The 17,783-nt window shown below is 37.4% G+C and overlaps 1 protein-coding gene across 1 annotated transcript; it reads right to left on the reverse strand.

Moving 5' to 3' along the window:
- Positions 1-11,574: 11,574 nt before the first annotated feature.
- Positions 11,575-17,457, reverse strand: LOC118711390 (double-headed protease inhibitor, submandibular gland-like). Its single transcript, XM_036424425.2, has 6 exons — positions 17,295-17,457; positions 15,747-15,760; positions 14,993-15,123; positions 13,719-13,761; positions 12,188-12,294; positions 11,575-11,740 (listed from the first exon to the last, which is right to left on the reverse strand). Exons 1-6 carry the CDS (start codon positions 17,362-17,364, stop codon positions 11,686-11,688), a joined length of 420 nt encoding a protein of 139 aa, XP_036280318.1. The 5' UTR covers positions 17,365-17,457; the 3' UTR covers positions 11,575-11,685.
- Positions 17,458-17,783: the final 326 nt, after the last annotated feature.

The raw sequence follows: 17,783 nt of genomic DNA on the forward strand, positions 1-17,783 counted from the left end.
TAGATATTGTTTCCTTTTATTCAGGACATTTGTTTTCTTTCTGGAAAATACATATTTTTAAAATATTTAATTTTATTTATCTCAAAATTTAGAATGACATTTCTGTCTTTGAGAAGGGGAGATCTATTTTATTTTACAATAAAAAAGACATTACTGTTTAATAAAAAAGTAAAGCATGATTGTAATAAAAATAAGAAGTTGCTTCTCTGACAGTTTTAAAAGACCTGAACTTAAAGGAAAGAGGAAAAAGAAGTACAGTCAGGAAAGAATGGAAAGGAATAAGAAGCAACTAGTATGCTTGGCAACTATTAAGTGTTTTCATTCTAAGGTAGTGTGATGACATACACACATACACATACACTCACTTATAGGTAACCTTAAAGTCCTATATAAAATTATAGGTCAAATGTTAGACACTGAAAATTTCAAAGACACCAATGAACAACCTAAAAAACAAATTGTTTTGAAATACTTTGTAAACACTTTATGGGAGTAGTAATCTGGGAATATTTAGAAAACAGAATAATTGGTAAGAAAATAATTGTTTAAGAAAAGCTATGGAATTTTCACATAATACTTTTGTCTAATTGACATGATCTTTAAGTATTTTGGCCTTGTTGAATGAGATAAGATAAAGAGCTGGGCTCAAAAATTTGACATATTCCATAGGCTTGGTTTTAGGTACTGCTGCTTTCCTCCTCCCCAATTCCACTCCCAATGCCTCCTCCTCCCTTTTGCATTCTCTCTTTCCTTCCCCTTTTTGATCAGAATATTTGGGGCCAGTCTAAGCATAGCCTCATGTCCCAAAAAAGCAACAAATTCAAAAGACTTAACAAATAATAAACAAAATATAAGATGGAGCCATGGCATTCCATCAGAATGATGCTTTCTTCTCCTCCAGTCATTTTTGTTAGTTACTTCTCATCCTTTGTTCTAAAGTCTCAAAATCACTGTTTGCCTAAATGTTATTATCTCTCTTCATCTTCCATCCCCATTTTTCAAGAGCTTTCCTTCAACAGGTGTATATTTTATTGATTTTTTTTTACAGAGAGGAAGAGAGAGGAATAGAGAGTTAGAAACATCTATGAGAGAGAATCATTGATCAGCTGCCTCTTGCACACCCCCTACTGTGGATGTGCCCCCAACCAAGGTACATGCCCTTGACCGAAATCGAACCTGGGACCCTTCAGTCCACAGGCCGATGCTGTATCCACTGAGCCAAACCGGTTTCGACAACAGGTGTTTTTGATAGAATGATTCTAATCTATTTTTATTCCCTTTATAATAAAGCTTGGAAAAATGGAAGATGAAATAAGTATTGAATCTGAGTGGGTATTGGGGAGAGAATATTATATCTCAATAATATATATTTTAAGAAGACTGGTACTTTGAACAGTAGTTTTTGTTAGGTTTCCGAGCCCATGTGAAAGATAGCTTTTTTGTTTGTTTGTTTGTTTGTTTGTTTGTTTGCTTTTTGTTTGTTTTTTCTTTCTTTTTATAAGACATAAGAAAACAGCTAAAAAATAAGAAGCTGAGATCATAGGAGGTTACTGAGAAGTTACAGGCACTATTGACCACTATTAAAGTTGTATATAATTCTACTCTTTTGGCTACAGAGTAAGTAGATGAGAGCAGTTTGAATTTTGTTTTCTGTAGCACTCTGACAGGAAAATTAAAAAAAAAGATTTAATAATCATAACATTTAAAGGTAAGTTTCAATGAATTAAATTATGAAAAAAAGAAACAAAAGTGAATAGAAAAGAGGGTGTGGAAGAAAGCAGTTAAAGTCAAGCCATTTTATAGACAGTAGAATGAAGTCTCAGCATACATGTAGTTAATTTCCAAAAATTAGCTATGCACACTTTCTTTATGTAATTAAAGACAAAAATACTGTGATATTATATTTTCCAAGAGCAGTTTATCAATATAAACTCAATACATTTACTTACAAATATTATTCGGAGTCAAATACACACAATAGTCTACATTTTAAAAAGGTAATTATGATTCTATAAACTTTGTGATATAAGAGATTTTTTTTTGGCACAGCTGAGAGATTTTTAAGGGTGCTTTTTGATTCTATAATTTTTTTCTGTTGGTTGTACAACATCATTTTGCATATTGAGGTGCAGCTTTATTGCTTTTAGAAAGCTTAGGTCTGGGCCCAGGGGTATACCTACCTGTTTATATGTTTTAACATTTTGTTCATTCATATAAATATCTCGCAATATTGTTCATGTGTAGTATGATGTGTTATTTTGAAATGTCAGTTCTCAAACACTGATGTCCTTATCTCTAAGCCCTTGAGCCCTGCCACTATTTAGCATAGGTCATGGGATAGAGAGGTGTGTTTAAAAAAAAAAGAACAGGCACCACCTTAATCAAGGAAGTCACTGTTCAGCATTAAATTATGAAGTGGCTTTTTAAATTTTGTTAACATTACTAGCCATACAATAGACTAAAATCAAGAATTTTGCATTTAGCTACAATGTGAAAATCAAACTAAGCCATAATATATAGTTTGCTACATAAAACTTTGGAAAGTTAACTGATGCTATAATATAGTATTAAGAACATGAAAGTTAACTGATGCTATAATATAGTATTAAGAACATTTGTGTTTCATTTAAAGATTTCTCTCTTCCTAATTTTTTTCTTTTTAAATTCATTTTTAAGGCTGACTTTTGTATATCTGCTTTTATATTAAGCCTCCTCAAATATCTTATGTCAAAGCTTAGCATTAATTTGAATAAGATCCCAGAAAAGTTCATTATAATGTAGATTTAGAAACAGTTAAGAAAACACTAGAGGCCTGGTGCATTAAATTTATGCACTAGTAAGGCGATTCTTCAGCTCAGCCTATGCCTCTCACAGTCCCGGAGCTCTTAAGGGAAGTCCGACTGACTGATGTCCTAAGCCAGTGGTTGCACATCCTTAGCACTGTCACAGAGACAGGAGAGGCTCACACCACCGCTGCTACACTGGCCAGCCATGAGCCCAGCTTCTGGCTGAGCACACTGACCACCAGAGAGGAATTCCTGAATTGAGCATCTGCCCCCTGGTGGTAAGTGCGCATCATAGTGATCGGTCATTCTACTGTTTGGTCTATTTGCATATTAGCCTTTTATTATATAGGTTGCCATTATCCTTAAGTTTAAAAATTTTAAAAAATGTCAGATGAGGTCACTAAACTGGTAGGTCTGAGATATATAGTAGATGTAATGGATTGAAACATCAGAGAGGCATTAGATAAAGTTTCTCATTCTCTAATTGTGAAAAGATCAAAATGATGAGTAGATGACTGTAACTGGTTGAACAACTAAACAAAAAACTGCTGATGGATGAATGAACATGACCAGGAGGAACAGAATACTGTCCCAGTCAGTACTTTTGTAAGTGATTTAGATGAAGATACAGATAGCATGGTTTAAATATGAAGTCACATCTCTGTTAGTCTCTCCTTTTGTGGTTCATTTTCTTCACTTACAGAGTGTTTCATCTTGTTAATTTTTGCCAGTCATCATGCCCCATATGCAGAAATCTTTTTGACTCCTGACATGACTTCCCACCTTAAAGATCGCAATAAATTTGTCAATAAAATATTTAAGAAAATATGGCTTGTGTTTATTCTTATGATTATTGTCTCTCTCTTTACAGAACTTTCATAAGTCTGTCTACAGAGGTTGGCACTGAATTGCTATCTTTATTTACTGATTGATATTTTATCTACAACATCTATAATAATAAAAGCATAATATGCTAATTAGACTAGACACCCTTCCCAATGAAACTGGAGCTGTGAGGGAAGCCCAGCTCCGGAGTGCCAGAGGGAAGTCAGTGCCGGAAGCCAGGGAAACAAAGGGCTACTCTTGCACGAATTTTGTGCATCAGGCCTCTAGTGAGATTCTAATGATCTTGAAAGCAAGACAGGGTTTTACCTTTTTTTTTTTTTTTTAATTCTACTACTGATTTTCCTGGGCTGAACGCATGGTAATAAAATATTTTTGAATGAAAACAACGCAAACTGTTTTTAAATTTATTTACATTTTTTAACCTGTTAACTTTTTGGTCATATCTAAACTGCCTCCTAATTTTCATTGCAACTCTCTGAATGTTGAGGTTCTTCGATGGTTTCAATAAGTTTGTTTGGCTCTGCTTCCTTCGTGTTCTCATAGTGATTTAGTCCCTATATCATTGTGTTATCTCTGAACTCACAGAGTTCACATGTTAGCAAGTCATATATATACAATATGTCACATATAATGTAATACCATTCTAGAAAATTTATCATTCCAAAGTTCTATGAGCGCATAAATATTCAACTTGTGCTAGGTTGTGTCATCAGAGGTTTAATTAAAAAAAAAAAAAGATACACTTACACAATGTGCAGTGTGAGTTCTGAAGGATAAATTAAAGTTCTGTGGCAAAACTGGTTGAAATGGGACGAAGGATGTTGAAGAGGAGCAGGAGGCCACACAGGTAGAGATGAAATAATTCTAAAAGCCATGAGAAGAGACATGAATGTGTGAAAAATACTGATTAGATGGACATCAAATGGCTCAGTGGGCTGGAGCATAGGATATCGGGTAAGGGTGGCTTCAAAGGGAAGCCAAAACAGGTCAGGACCAAATAAGTCCTGAAACAATGCTGTTCACAGAGTGTATATGGCCCAAGGTGAAGTGAATCAGACAGCAATAAAAATTCTGCTGGCACACTGACGTTCGCTGCCATCCTAAATTGAAACATATATTTACACTCTCCACATGGGATGGGAAAGAAACTAGGGTGAAATGTACTTTGGTAAGAAGGAAATAGTTTCAGTCCAACTAAATGTCTGGCGTTGCCTATTCCCTTTGAAGCTTAATTATAAGCTTCAACGGAAGCCTCTTAAATGTTTGCTAACATACTCTACAATATGAGGGAAAAGTTGGCCAAAGTATTTTAAAATCACAAGGAAGCAGTATTACCCAGATCAGGTGATTTACTAGTAGTTCCAACAAGTCATTATTACATTTGCCCTAAACTCTGGGGAAAGCCTCTGCAAGAATTTTTGTTCTACATACAACAACATTATTTCAGCTATACAAATCTCACCTAAGCCTCTCCACTCTGGTCTGGACATGCTTCCCCAGGGAGAAAATAATTGGGAGTGCTGCTCCATTGCCTAACAAAGCTTATCCAATGAAATGAAAGAGCTTTAGCTTGGGATTCAAGGCTGTTGTGTGACCAGGCATATCTTCTGTCTCAATTTCACCTCCCTGTTTCCTTTCCCATCATCGGAGATTCAAACCACTAGAATCCTGAGCAATCTGAATTTTTCTCTTGGTGCACCTTTTTCTGTTAATATTTTCTGTGCCTCAAACCTGTTGTTGCTACTTCTGCCTTATCAGAATCTGCCTCATTTCCTGACCAAGTGAAATAAAGCCTATTCTATTATTTTTTCCATGTTTGATAAAGAAGGAATCAATTTCTCTCTCTCTTTTGACTTATAATAAAACAACAATTTATCATTCATGGCATATGTTGGTAAATGTGGTATATTATGAATGTACATCTACTGTATAGAATTTTTAATTATTACTTAAAATACAATATCATATTTTTTTAAATATATTTTATTGATTTTGTACAGAGAGGAAGGGAGAGAGATAGAGAGCTAGAAACATCGATGAGAGAGAGTCATCGATCAGCTGCCTCTTGCACACCCCCTACTGGGGATGTGCCCGCAACCAAGGTACATGCCCTTGACCTGAATCGAATCCAGGACCCTTCAGTCCCCAAGCTGACTCTCTATCCATTGAGCCAAACCGGTTTCGGCACAATATCATCTTTGAGGGCAGATATTTTTTTGACACATGCAAATATTCGTCAAAGCCATTAAAAAAAAAGTAGAAGATAAATAACTATGTTAGTTGTTATTTTATACCACTAATTTAAAGTTGATTTATAATGCAGCATTAATAAGTGGAGCCAGATTTGATGTCTGGAAATTATGTTTGAAAATAACAAAAATTTAAAATGTGGCATTGGCTTTGGGACTAGGTGGTTGGCAGAAGCTAGAAGCGCCTTAAGGAAATAATTAGCAGAAGCCTGATGAGCCGCAGGGAGACTGTTGGAGAGGGCTTAAATAAAAATGAGAAAAATGTTATGGGAAATTGGCAAAAGGAAGACATATCTTACTTCATGATGAAAAGTCAAGCAAAACTGAGGTCTGGAATAACATAAAATATTGAAGGAAAAAAAAGTTATCTAATGACCTGATAGCTTTTGCTAAGGAGACTTCCAGATTAAATGTTGAACATATCAATTGATTTCATCATATGACATGTAAAAATAGAGCTGAACTAAAGAAGTAATTAGTTAGTTCTCAAGCAGAATTTGGAGGAAAGAAAAGAACCTAGGACTTCCTGGATTTGAAACCATAATTATTTCTCATCCCCAGTCTCTCCCAGAAGAGAAACTTGAGACAAAAATAAAATCCTGGTTGCTGCCAGAGAATTATCTCAAGGTTAATATATATCCAAGTATGGAACTGTCAAACCCTTTTAAACCTCAGGTTGTTTTCAGATGGTCCCCCATAGGCCCTTTGCAGTAATCAATGACCTCCCAAGGATCCTATAGACATATCTCATAAACTCTCTGTGAAACAATGGAGCCTCTAAATGGCACTAACCATATAGGAACATTTAATAGGGCTTCTCTTAAAAAGATTCAAAGTGTGCCTTTTGTCTAATCCTATATAATAATCCTATATAATAAAGAGGTAATATGCAAATTGACCATCACTCCAAAACACAAGATGGACGCCCCCATGTGATCAAAGATGGCCATCCCATGTGGACACAAGATGGCCATCACAAGATGGCTGGCAGGGGAGCACAGTTGTGGGTGATCAGGCCAGCAGAGGAGGGCAGTTGAGAGGGACCACACCAGCAGGGGAGGATAGTAGGAGGTGACCAGCCCTGAAGGGGGAGGTTAGTTGGGGGGACCAGGGCTACAGGGGAGAGTAGTTAGGGGCAACCAGGCCTGCAAAGGAGAGCAGTTAGGGGTTTCCTGGCCTGCAGGGGAGGGAAGTTAGGGGCAACCAGGCCTGCAGGGGAGGGCAGTTAGAGGCAATCAGGCTGGCAGGGGAGTGGTTAGGGCAATCAGGCAGGCAGGCAGGTAAGTGGCTGGGAGCCAGCTGTCCTGGATTGTGAGAGGGTCCCAGATTGGAGAGGGTGCAGGCTGGTCTGAGGACACACACACACACACATACACACACACACACACCCTGCTTGCATGAATTTCATGCACCGGGCTTCTAGTAAAACATAATGCAAAGTGATGCATGAAGAGCCCAAAACTTTCTTGAACAAATTAACCAAGCCTTGAGTACAAAGGACAGATAGTGAAAAATAAAGAGCCTGTGTTTTGTGCAATTTGATAGAAAACATCCATGTGAAGGAAGACTATTCAACTGTGAACACAGGCCATATTTTATGGTGGAGATGAAGGGAGGTGACTCATTGGGAATAACCAAGAGATCAGAGGACATACCCCAAAACAACAGAGAATTACTCCCAAGTAGCAGTCCAGGGCCTTTTCCAAAGAACTGGCGACTTACGCGTGGTTATTAGAGAACAATATGTTATACAAAAGAAACAGGACAAAGACTGTCCGAAAGTGAATATAATTTAAGAAACCAAATTATGTCTTCTGTACTTCACCCTAGTATAAAAACAAGGTGAATTATAACACAGGATTTAAAAAAAAACAAACAGGTGATTTCAAAACAACTGGAATTCAAAGGAAAATGAAGATAATGGATATATTTAGTAGCTATTTTGATACCCTCATTCTACATTTTGCACAGCATTTTATCGAACTGTTTGTGTTTTTCTTATTTGTCTGTAGGAGTTCTTCATATATTTTTTCATATGAGCCACTTGTTGGATATATATATTAGAAATACTTTATCTTAGTTGGTGGGTTACCTTTTACTCTACTAATGATGTATTTTGATGAACTGAGGTTTCTAATTTTTATTTTGCACAGTTTACCATATTTTTATACTTAATGCTTTTTGCCATTTTAAGCAATATTTTTATACTTTTAAGTTTATGAAGATATATTTCCTTTCAAAATATTTTCAAATTGACTGTTTGAATATAAATTCAAATTGAAACTAAGATTAATGTACTGTGTCTATATGTGATAGTCTCAGCAACATTTAATAGAGAGAACATCCTTCCATAATTTCTTTACAGTGCTTTTTGGCATAAATTAAATGACCATGTGGTGTGGGTTTGTTTCTGGACTGTAAATTCCATTTCCCAACTTTCTCATCTAATGTGAGACCTGAATAAGAGCTCAACTTGGAGTATATTAGGAGATTCCATCTTCCTGAGAAGAAAAGAATATAACATCATAAAGTGCTAAAATATATTTTTCTCTCAAAATCTTTCCCCTTTTGGTTTCAGAAATGGGGATTCATAAGTAGACAATGAAGAAGGGCCCTCTTGTTTTCACTCAAGATTTTGCCCCATTTGTCCAGTTACTCACTTGGATTTCCTTATTTAAACTTTTTTGGAGCTTGACTTCTCAGAATCATGTAAAATATCATTGCCATTTTAAGTGATGAGAAATCCACAATTCATAGAACATTAGCAACTTGCTCAAAATTACATTGTTGGTATTTGAGGAAGTCTGGTCAAATTTATTGGTTTAAACAACTGTGCTTTACTGCCATCTTGTGGGCAAAGATTGTGGTTGCAGCTGGGCTTTCAAAAGTGCCTCTAGCAGCCGAAAGAGTCTTACAAATCATACTAAGATGCAATTTAGCCTAGACTTTAGAAGGCATTAGAGGAAGACGTGACTACCATTGTCCCTTGGTTTCAGTAGGCAATTGACTCCAGGACCCCCTGCTGACACCAAAATCCACAGATACTCAAGTCCCTTATAAGAAATGTCAGTATTTGCATATAATCTACAGATATACAAATACAGTAAAATGACATAAATAAATTAAATAAGAATTTCAAAGCATTCTATTTCAGATCACAGTGAATGTTAGAGCCCACAAATCCACTTTACATTCCTGCCAGAACCAGCCAAATTACTTACAATGTTGGATCAGCATGAAGAACAATAATGAGAAGAGTACTGGGAAAGATTTGGCCATTTTTCCTCCTGGTGTGCTCTTAAAATGATGCTCTCAGATGTCTCAGGATATTGTCCTTTACTGCAATCACCAAAGTAGAAATAATTAGAATGCCAGCTTCGAATTGAATACCCATCTGTAGTCTGCCCATTGTAAGTTCTGCATATGGCACCTGGAATGCCTAAGTCCCCAAGAACAAATGCCCAGGAAAAATTAAACCTTGGATAGTCATAAACAAAAGTATAGACCTCAGTGACAGATATGTGACTACTCAGAAGACAGAAGATAGTCAGCAATAAATATTTGAACATAATTGAATTATTTTAGCATGGAGGCATTTTCAAGTGTCTTGAAAAGTCATCTTCTTATCTCAAGACTCATTCAATTGTTTTTTCTTAAGAAGCTACAGAGAAAATGATGAGGCCACTAGAGGCTTCTAGTCAAAAACGTCTCAACAGAGGAAGCGTGTCTGTACTTATTCAGGAATCAGAGACTATACCGGATTAAGATAAAGATTACTAATATTTCAGGCATCATTGGTTATGCTAAAAATCTTCTGACTGGGAATGCTAGAGTATCTTGAAGCATTCTTGGAGAGTCCACAGGGATAAAAATCATTACCTGCCATCTCATGGGGGCCCCAAAGCTATTTTTATCCAGACACAGAAAGGGACAAATCAGTGAGCAAATTCTTCGGGGGGGGGGGGGCTGCCTTTCTATAGCAGCAGCCTTTCCAACCCTAGAGGGTGGTGCATATAGGTACCAGAGCTTGATCAAGGGCCATATTGAACTGTCCCCATTTTTCTAACCCTGCAAAAGTGTCTGGTCCTCCCTATGCCCTTTAGGCCTTTTTTCTTCTTCTTCTTCTTTTTTTTTTTTTTCTATTCTAAAGCATATGTCAATAGGAAAATGCACATAAACTCTTTGCTGCTATGCTGTGGTGAGACATGAAAGGTCTCCTCAATACTCCACAGCCCAGAATGGTTGGATGTGCCTGTTCCTGATAGCATCTGGGACACTGTCTTTTTAAGTACTCCCCATCTCTTCCTCAGGCCTTCCCTGGATTCCTGCAGGAACGAAGCAGAAACAGTGGAAGATCCAACTGTACGAATGCACAATGCCAGATGCTCACTTGTCCTCAGCATATGGCCTAGTTGACCCACCTTAGAAAGAAAAGGAAGGAAGATGTGACCAGCTTTTATGGCTGGTAACTCATTTAAGGAGTACGTGTTAGGGCCTCAGGAGGGGATAGAGTAGCTGTGTGGAAGGAAGGCACTGAGGCGTTGTGTGCTAGGCTGAGCAGACCTTGGGAGGTCCAACATTCAGAGCCATCAACATCAAACCTCAGCAGGGGGCATTGGTAAAGAAAGCATGAAGCTGTCTGGAAGACTTGGGGGGTAGGCTGAATAGCCTTTGGCAGGTATTCCAAAGATCCAAAGAGGCAACAGCATGAGGAAACAGTATGAAATAACACAGTAGAAAGAGCATATCATGTTCCACAATGCTAATGAATACCTTCTGCCAGAAGGCAAAACAAACATGAAAGCAGCTGAGGAACAGAGGGGGTTGCAGCGATGGATGAGGTGATGGATGTCCTTGGCAGTGGGTCCAGCTTTATTCCTCTATCAGTCCAGTATCTTTGCAGTTGTGCAACAGGGAAGAGATATTATCATACCTGAGTTTCTTCCTGTTACCTGAACTTTCTGCCTCTATATTCTTTTTTGTAAAGAACAATTGTTCTTATATCAAGGAGTAAATGTTAACATTAGAAAATAGGGGGGAAAAATGAAGATGTGAAATCTTAAAACCCCAAAATAACTATTAAGTATATATTGAATGATACCATTCCAGTTCAATGTGTTTCTTGATCAAGCTCTGGAATCTAAATGCATAATTCTCTAGGATTGGAAAGGCTGCTATAGGGAAGACAATACCACACTCATGAGCACATGTACATGTTCCTGTTGTCATATTCAACCACATTTTTGTAGTATATATTGTTTTCTGCTTTTTTCACTTAGAAATGTACGGTGACATTTTCTTGATATTTTGCAGATGCCCATACATGACTCAGTTCCCTTTAAATGGTGGTGCCTAAAGTAATGTTACTCCTAGTCTGTTCTGATTAGTTTAGGTATTGTGTGTTCTCACTCTATCTTTCTCCAAACCTGAATTTTCCACTTTTCACTGGTGTAGCAAAAGATGATATAAGACTATGGTCAGATCCACCCTTTGACACATTTACTTCTGAGTTGTTTTAAAATGAGATGCCATGAGCATATTCCTTATTCACAAGCAAGTCTATAACCTCTCTCATTCCCAGTTTTAGTAGGAATAGAAGAAATATTTTCATGTGATTTATAGTTCAGGAAAACAACCACAGGTACTCTCCTCAAGGCAAGAATCACATACATGGAGACAAGCCAGACAGTTTTCTGCTGAGATTCTTTTATTGAAGAATTAAATTCATATATTTGCCCCCACAGCATCCCAGGAAAAGGGTCTCTGTGTGGAATCTGCTAAGGGAAACTTGCTGAGCTTGAGCATCAGGGAGACTCGCATGATCCAAATTTTCTCAAATAAAGTTCACCACGGCTCTTCCTAAAAAGAAATCATTTCTTAAAAGAAAGGTTTTGGAAATCTTAAATTTAAAGTTTCATGTTTTTAGATCAATCCAGTCAAATGAGTACACAGCATGAAAGATGAGCAATTAGCCACTAAGCTTAAGCAGGGTGAACTAAAAAATATTCAATGTGCTAGTAAAAACCAGTGTCAAGAACCTCCTCCCGCCAAAAATTCTGTGAATTTTTCTTTTGTCTGTAATTTAAAAATACTGTAAGAAGTCTCTCATTTTCTAGCTTTCATTTCTTCCTACTATCCACTTTTTCCCTCTCTTCCTCTCTTCTTTTTATAAAACATTGTGATTATCAGTGAACCATCTCACTCTTATGCTACATAGCAGCATCTAGCTTATTCAGTAGCCAAGATGGTTTCTGGCTCTCTGAGAAAGGCTGCTTCTGCAAATAATATATTGAATTCAGCACTTACGCAACACCGTTGCAAAACAAACATTTGTTGGCATATGATTGTCCATCACTTCCACAGTGAGGTACATATTCCATGGTGCATGCATTAGAGTAACCAGTGCATTCAACCTGTCCATGTCCAAAAAAAAAAGAAAGAAAAGAAAGAACAATTTCAGATTATTAAATCATAGAAAATTAATTTTTGAAAGACCTTGAAGGATTATTTAGTTCAGAATTCCATATGCAAAACAACATTTTCCAAAGTTTATATAACCTGACCTAACACTGGTGGGACGATCATCACAGCAAGGGATAGCTCAGTTCTGATTCAAGGCTTCCCTCTCACTCCTCTACATTTGAGTGACAAATACATCCTATAGATTCTATCTTGTACTTCATTTCCAAACTAGACCTCTCCTTACCAGACTGTCATTAACTTTAACTTGGCCCTCAATAGGTCCTGCCTACACATTTGCAATGATCTGTTAATGTATTCCCAGCCTCCATGCTTTATTGGGGATATCAGTCCTCCTCTACATTGATGTAGTGATTTTTCTTTCTTTCTTCTTCTTCTTCTTTTTTTTACAAATGAAAGTAGACCTTGTTCTTCAAATAATTAACTGACTTTCACATCAGCAGAAAGTCCCCTCAGAACCTGTGCTTATCTCTCCATTCTTATCTGCTCTGTAGGCCATTTAAGGACTCAATTCCCTGAGTGTCTCCTGCTCCTGAAAGTCCCTGTGACTTTGTTTATGGTGCTTTTCCTCTTACATGATCTTACCCACTTTGCCCCTCAACCCAGCTCCTGTTTCTCCTTTCAAGTCAGGTCACTGACTTTTATAAGTTTCATGATGTCATTTCTCTCTCCCACCCATGGAATTGGGCTAGGTACCCTTTTTTAAATTGAACTGTCTTATACATGTTAACAGTTCTCCTATCTTATTCTATTGACATCCCAGTCATATAATTTAATCCGCTAAATTATCTCTATATTTCTTTTGAATTTTTTGTGCCTTTACAAAATAACTTTCTTTACTGTTATGAGAATAATCTTGAATCCCTAATTCCCATGAACTCCTTCTCTTAATCTGCTAATAAGTTGCAGGGTTAGAAAATAAGCATGTGGCCCAACCAGCATGGCTCAGTGGTTGAGTGTTGACCTATAAACCTGGAGGTCACAGTTCGATTCCCAGTCAGGACACATGCCCAGGTTGCAGGTTCAATCTCATCATTGATGTTTTTATCTCTCTCTCCCTCTCCCTTCCTTTCTGAAATCAATAAAAATATATAAAAAAGAAAAGAAAAGAAGCACATGTATACCAGCCTGTCCCAATTAAGGGTTATGAGTAAAGTTTCCGAAATCCTTTTCTGGGTAAATATTTTAACTATACTTCAGGACATCTGTTTAGGCTGACCAAAGGTCTTACCTATGACCATACATGGTAGAGATAATTTCTAAATGACATATCTTAAAATAGTTTTTCCCATATGAAAATGAGGAATTAGTGTAACATTTTATATTAAGAACAAATAAAATTTCTGAATATACTTACACAACTCCCATCATGAAGTTTTCTGAGTGGAATTCCTTCTTCTCTGAAAGAGAAAATTTATCTATTGGGTAAAGCAGTTACTTGATATTTCATAATCTACAGAATAAAATACAGTCATATGTCATTCTGTGTTGTCCGACTGGGACCTAGAATGAGGGGTTCTAGTTAATATTCTACTCCAGTTGACTAACATTGACCATTAATATCTTTGTTCGGTAATAAAACATCCATCAAATAAAAACATAATAAAATAAGATCAGCACTAAAAGGACTATTAAAAAATAGTTCATGAATATTCAGATAAAAATCAAAGGAATAGTATAGTGTGAAAATATTTTTGCAGTTAATAAAAAATGCTCAAATCCATTTCTGACACTAGTGTGAGTAATTTTGTTACAGTTATTTCTCCTTTCCGAGTTAGATTCCTGACTTCTTTAAAGAGGATATGAGATATGAGATAATATAATCCATAAAATCTCCCAGTCTTTAAACTCCTATTGTTGTAGTAGTGTATGAGTTTGCATATCCTAAATATTATATACTGAATAACAATTGCTATTACACTTGACTGTACATTTCAGAAGGGTTAGAAAATGAGAGAAAATAAGGAAGAAAATCATGAAAGAAAGTAGAGCTCATTTCTATGTGTATTCACTCCATGTCTGCTGCTTAGCTAACGACTGAAATTCACAGTAAATTCTAAACACTATTATAATTTATATCTTACAGAAGAGAATATTGAAGTGTTTAGTGGATTGGTATTTACCTAGTGTTACAGATTAACTAAATGCAATTTGCTTTCTAATCCATATGTCTGATTTCAAAGCCCATTATTTTAACAACTAATCATAAATTAGTGAATTAAAATTGCTGGAAAGGCTGGTAACAACCCTTCCCCTAGAAGCTTAGAGGTTGTTTCCAGTGAGGAGTTAATATTGAACTTGTGGCAGTGGGAATTCCAACTGGTTCCCACTGCTCATTTGTACTTTCACTCTCTTCCCCAGACTTTTCCAGGCAACCATGAGAAGTAACATGAATTTCCTCTGGTGTATCGTGTCCATGGGTAACAGCCTACATAGAGAAAGCTATCTTCTGAGTTCCTTAGAGATATAGCTAATTTTTTAAAATTTTAACAAAGCAATGCCCAAAGAGAATGGACAAAAGGTAGGATTTGTCAAACCCTGTGTTTAGCAACCAAGCAGATTCCTGCCAATGTGGGTTTTGTGATCTTTAAAGGGGCTGGGGCTGAGCTCCAAATTGAATACCATACTTACTTTTTCATCATACAATACATGCATTCATTGGAGTAAGCTCTCTGATCGATGCCACATATTGGTTTAAGCTCCCTTGTGCATGGAAACCCCCTTCCGCCTTTGCTCTGGCCCAGGTATTTGGAGCAATCCACCTGTAATCAGAAGAAAAATAATGTCCTGCATTCTCTTTCTTCAATTCTCTAGTCATTCTCGTATCGAAATGGAAAGTAGAGAGTGGAAAGAGTGTCCAGAAAATATTCTATTGGACTAGGGCTGCACTACAAAAACTGATCAGACCTAGAACATCCTTAAGTAAAATAGAATTGGCTGTGTAAGCCCTGGCCAGGTAGCTCAGTTGATTAGAGCATCATCCTGATAAAAAAAAAAGTTGCAGGCTCAATCTCTAGTCAGGGCAACATAGAAGAATAAAACCCCCCACAAATAATTGGCTTTTTAAGAAGGAAGCATTAATCTCTCCTTTTAGAGTTATAATGCAAGTCCAAAGGCATAATTAATGTGAAAAAATAATCAAAAAAGTTTAAAATGCTACCAAAAAGTAAAATTTACTTTATCTGTCACTCCCCTTTTGCAAGGAGACTCCTTTTGCAATCTTTTAAGAAAGAAACACCACCAGGAAGAGAGGAGTAGGAATAGTATTAGCCGCTGAGGAATTATTTTAGCTTACTGTGAGCCAGTTTAGCTACTTCCCTAGCTCATTTGCACATTAGCTCTGATTTCGTTTGTGCAAAGACCACACGGCGAAGGCAGTACTCACCGCTGTCCCAATTGCTTGATCACCAAAAGAGAGGGGAAGGCGATGTAATTGGAGAGAAGGAATTGGAGAAAGCAAATTCCATGGTTAGAAATGCAAAACTGGATTCATTGTTCACAGTAAACTAAAACCACTTGTTGTAGTAAATATATAGAAATATTTTAAAATGCCAAAAATAACGTTAAAAGGGTTTTAAAACGTTTGAGTTAACTTCCCTGAAACTTAGTGTGATATTATTAAGGACACATTCCCCATTGCCCTGAAGTGTGTGTATTCTATTGACAAGGATTTGAACTTCAATTACTGACTTAGAGTGACTCGTCATGATGACCATGTCTGACAATGGATACTCCTCTCTCTCCCGAGAGTGTTCACAAGTTTGTCCACTAATATGCCCATTGGAACTATGTTACACTTGAGATCTTGTTATGCATTTTGTTTACCAAAATCCCCTCTGGACTGCCGTGGGTACTTCAGGCTATTTAAAGGGTCCCCAAATACCATTCATGTTGATCATGGCTTGATCCCTGGACACCTGGTGGTTACTGATCGCTTTGATCCCTGTGGTACACAGGTGGCTCCGATCACTGGAAGTTTATCATCGCTGATTGCCTTGAGTTTGAGTTTGGGTGCAGGCCCCTTCCCCACCTGCTTTGCTCCATTCCAGAAGACAGAGGAAAGGTGGGGTCTCAGATGGATCCATGCTGTACGTAGGGATTTCTGAAGGGAACACTGCCCTGAAACTGAAACTTCCTTCTTGAGCTGACCAGCCAGCCAGAGAAGGCGCCACTGCTGCCACTCTTTGGGAGCTCCCTGTAAGCCTGTACCCATGGCACCAGGAAATTTGTGAGTAACAGTGTACTGTGTGCTGATAAATTTTGTGCCCACTGCAATAATAAAAGGATAATAAATTGCTGTGTGAATTGCAACTGTAACTGTTTGTGTGGCATAATTTCCCCTGCAGTCATAAATATACCAATATAAGGTCAGATGAAATTGGCTGCCATGATCCTGCCAGCTCATAGTAGCCTTTTGCTGGCAACTGCTTTAAATGTCTGAGTACCGGCACAGATAAGTGATACCTCAGATAAATGCTCCTTTCTTTCTCAGACACCATTTCCCAACATCCCTTGCCCAGGCCAGACCTAAGAGTGGTCACTTCTTTGCTCAGGGCCAAAGTCATGGTGGAGACAGAGATGCATGTAATCTCTGGAGGGGAAACCATGGGGAAATCTCTTTGGAAGAAAAGCTATGAGTTCTTGTGGGCATACCCAGGGCAAGGCTGGATTATGGTCTCAAAATTTCACGACTGGTTTCTGAAAGGGCAAGTCAGAATCCTGAGGCATCCTGATCTGGAACTGGGTGAAGAGCCTACAATCTTTTTAATCTTCTCCATCTCTCTTCCTTTTTCTGAAGATCCAACCCTTCTCCCACTTTGTTAATCAGATCAATCCAAAGAGATACTTTCTAAATTTTCTTCTAACTCCACCATTCTACTATTAGTAAGGGCTGAATATATTGCACAAACATTTAAAAGGATTCGTAACTCACCAGGTGGAGAGACAGCCCATGTAGTGGCTGCTAGAGCAAGAACGGCAAAAGCAGTGATGGTCTTCATCATGGTGGTGAACGAGGGTGCTAGGGAAATGCTGTTTGGAGGCAACAAGTAAAGAAAGAGAGACAGGAAAAAACAACCTGCCTAACACACTCGTGTGTATATATAGTGCACATATGCAATGCAGGGTCCCACCTTCATTAAAAATTGACCTTTTCAATGATGATTGACTGTTTACCCAAGCTAGGGTATTTTTTTCATTTGTCAAGGAAAGCTTCCTTATTATCCTGATTTATAGACAGGAACAGTTACGCCCTGAAACTCATCTACCAAAGGTGTTTTACATAATAATCTTTTGATTTCTCAGCAAATACAATGGCATGACTATATTTGAGAACAAATATCATAGGTGTAGAAAGGAGAAATAAAAATTAAAGTGACATGTAAAGAGTATAAGTTTGGTAGACGATGAATTACTACTGGAA

This window comes from Pipistrellus kuhlii, unplaced genomic scaffold (genome assembly GCF_014108245.1).
Source record: "Pipistrellus kuhlii isolate mPipKuh1 unplaced genomic scaffold, mPipKuh1.p scaffold_m20_p_8, whole genome shotgun sequence".
Classification (NCBI taxonomy): domain Eukaryota; kingdom Metazoa; phylum Chordata; class Mammalia; order Chiroptera; family Vespertilionidae; genus Pipistrellus; species Pipistrellus kuhlii.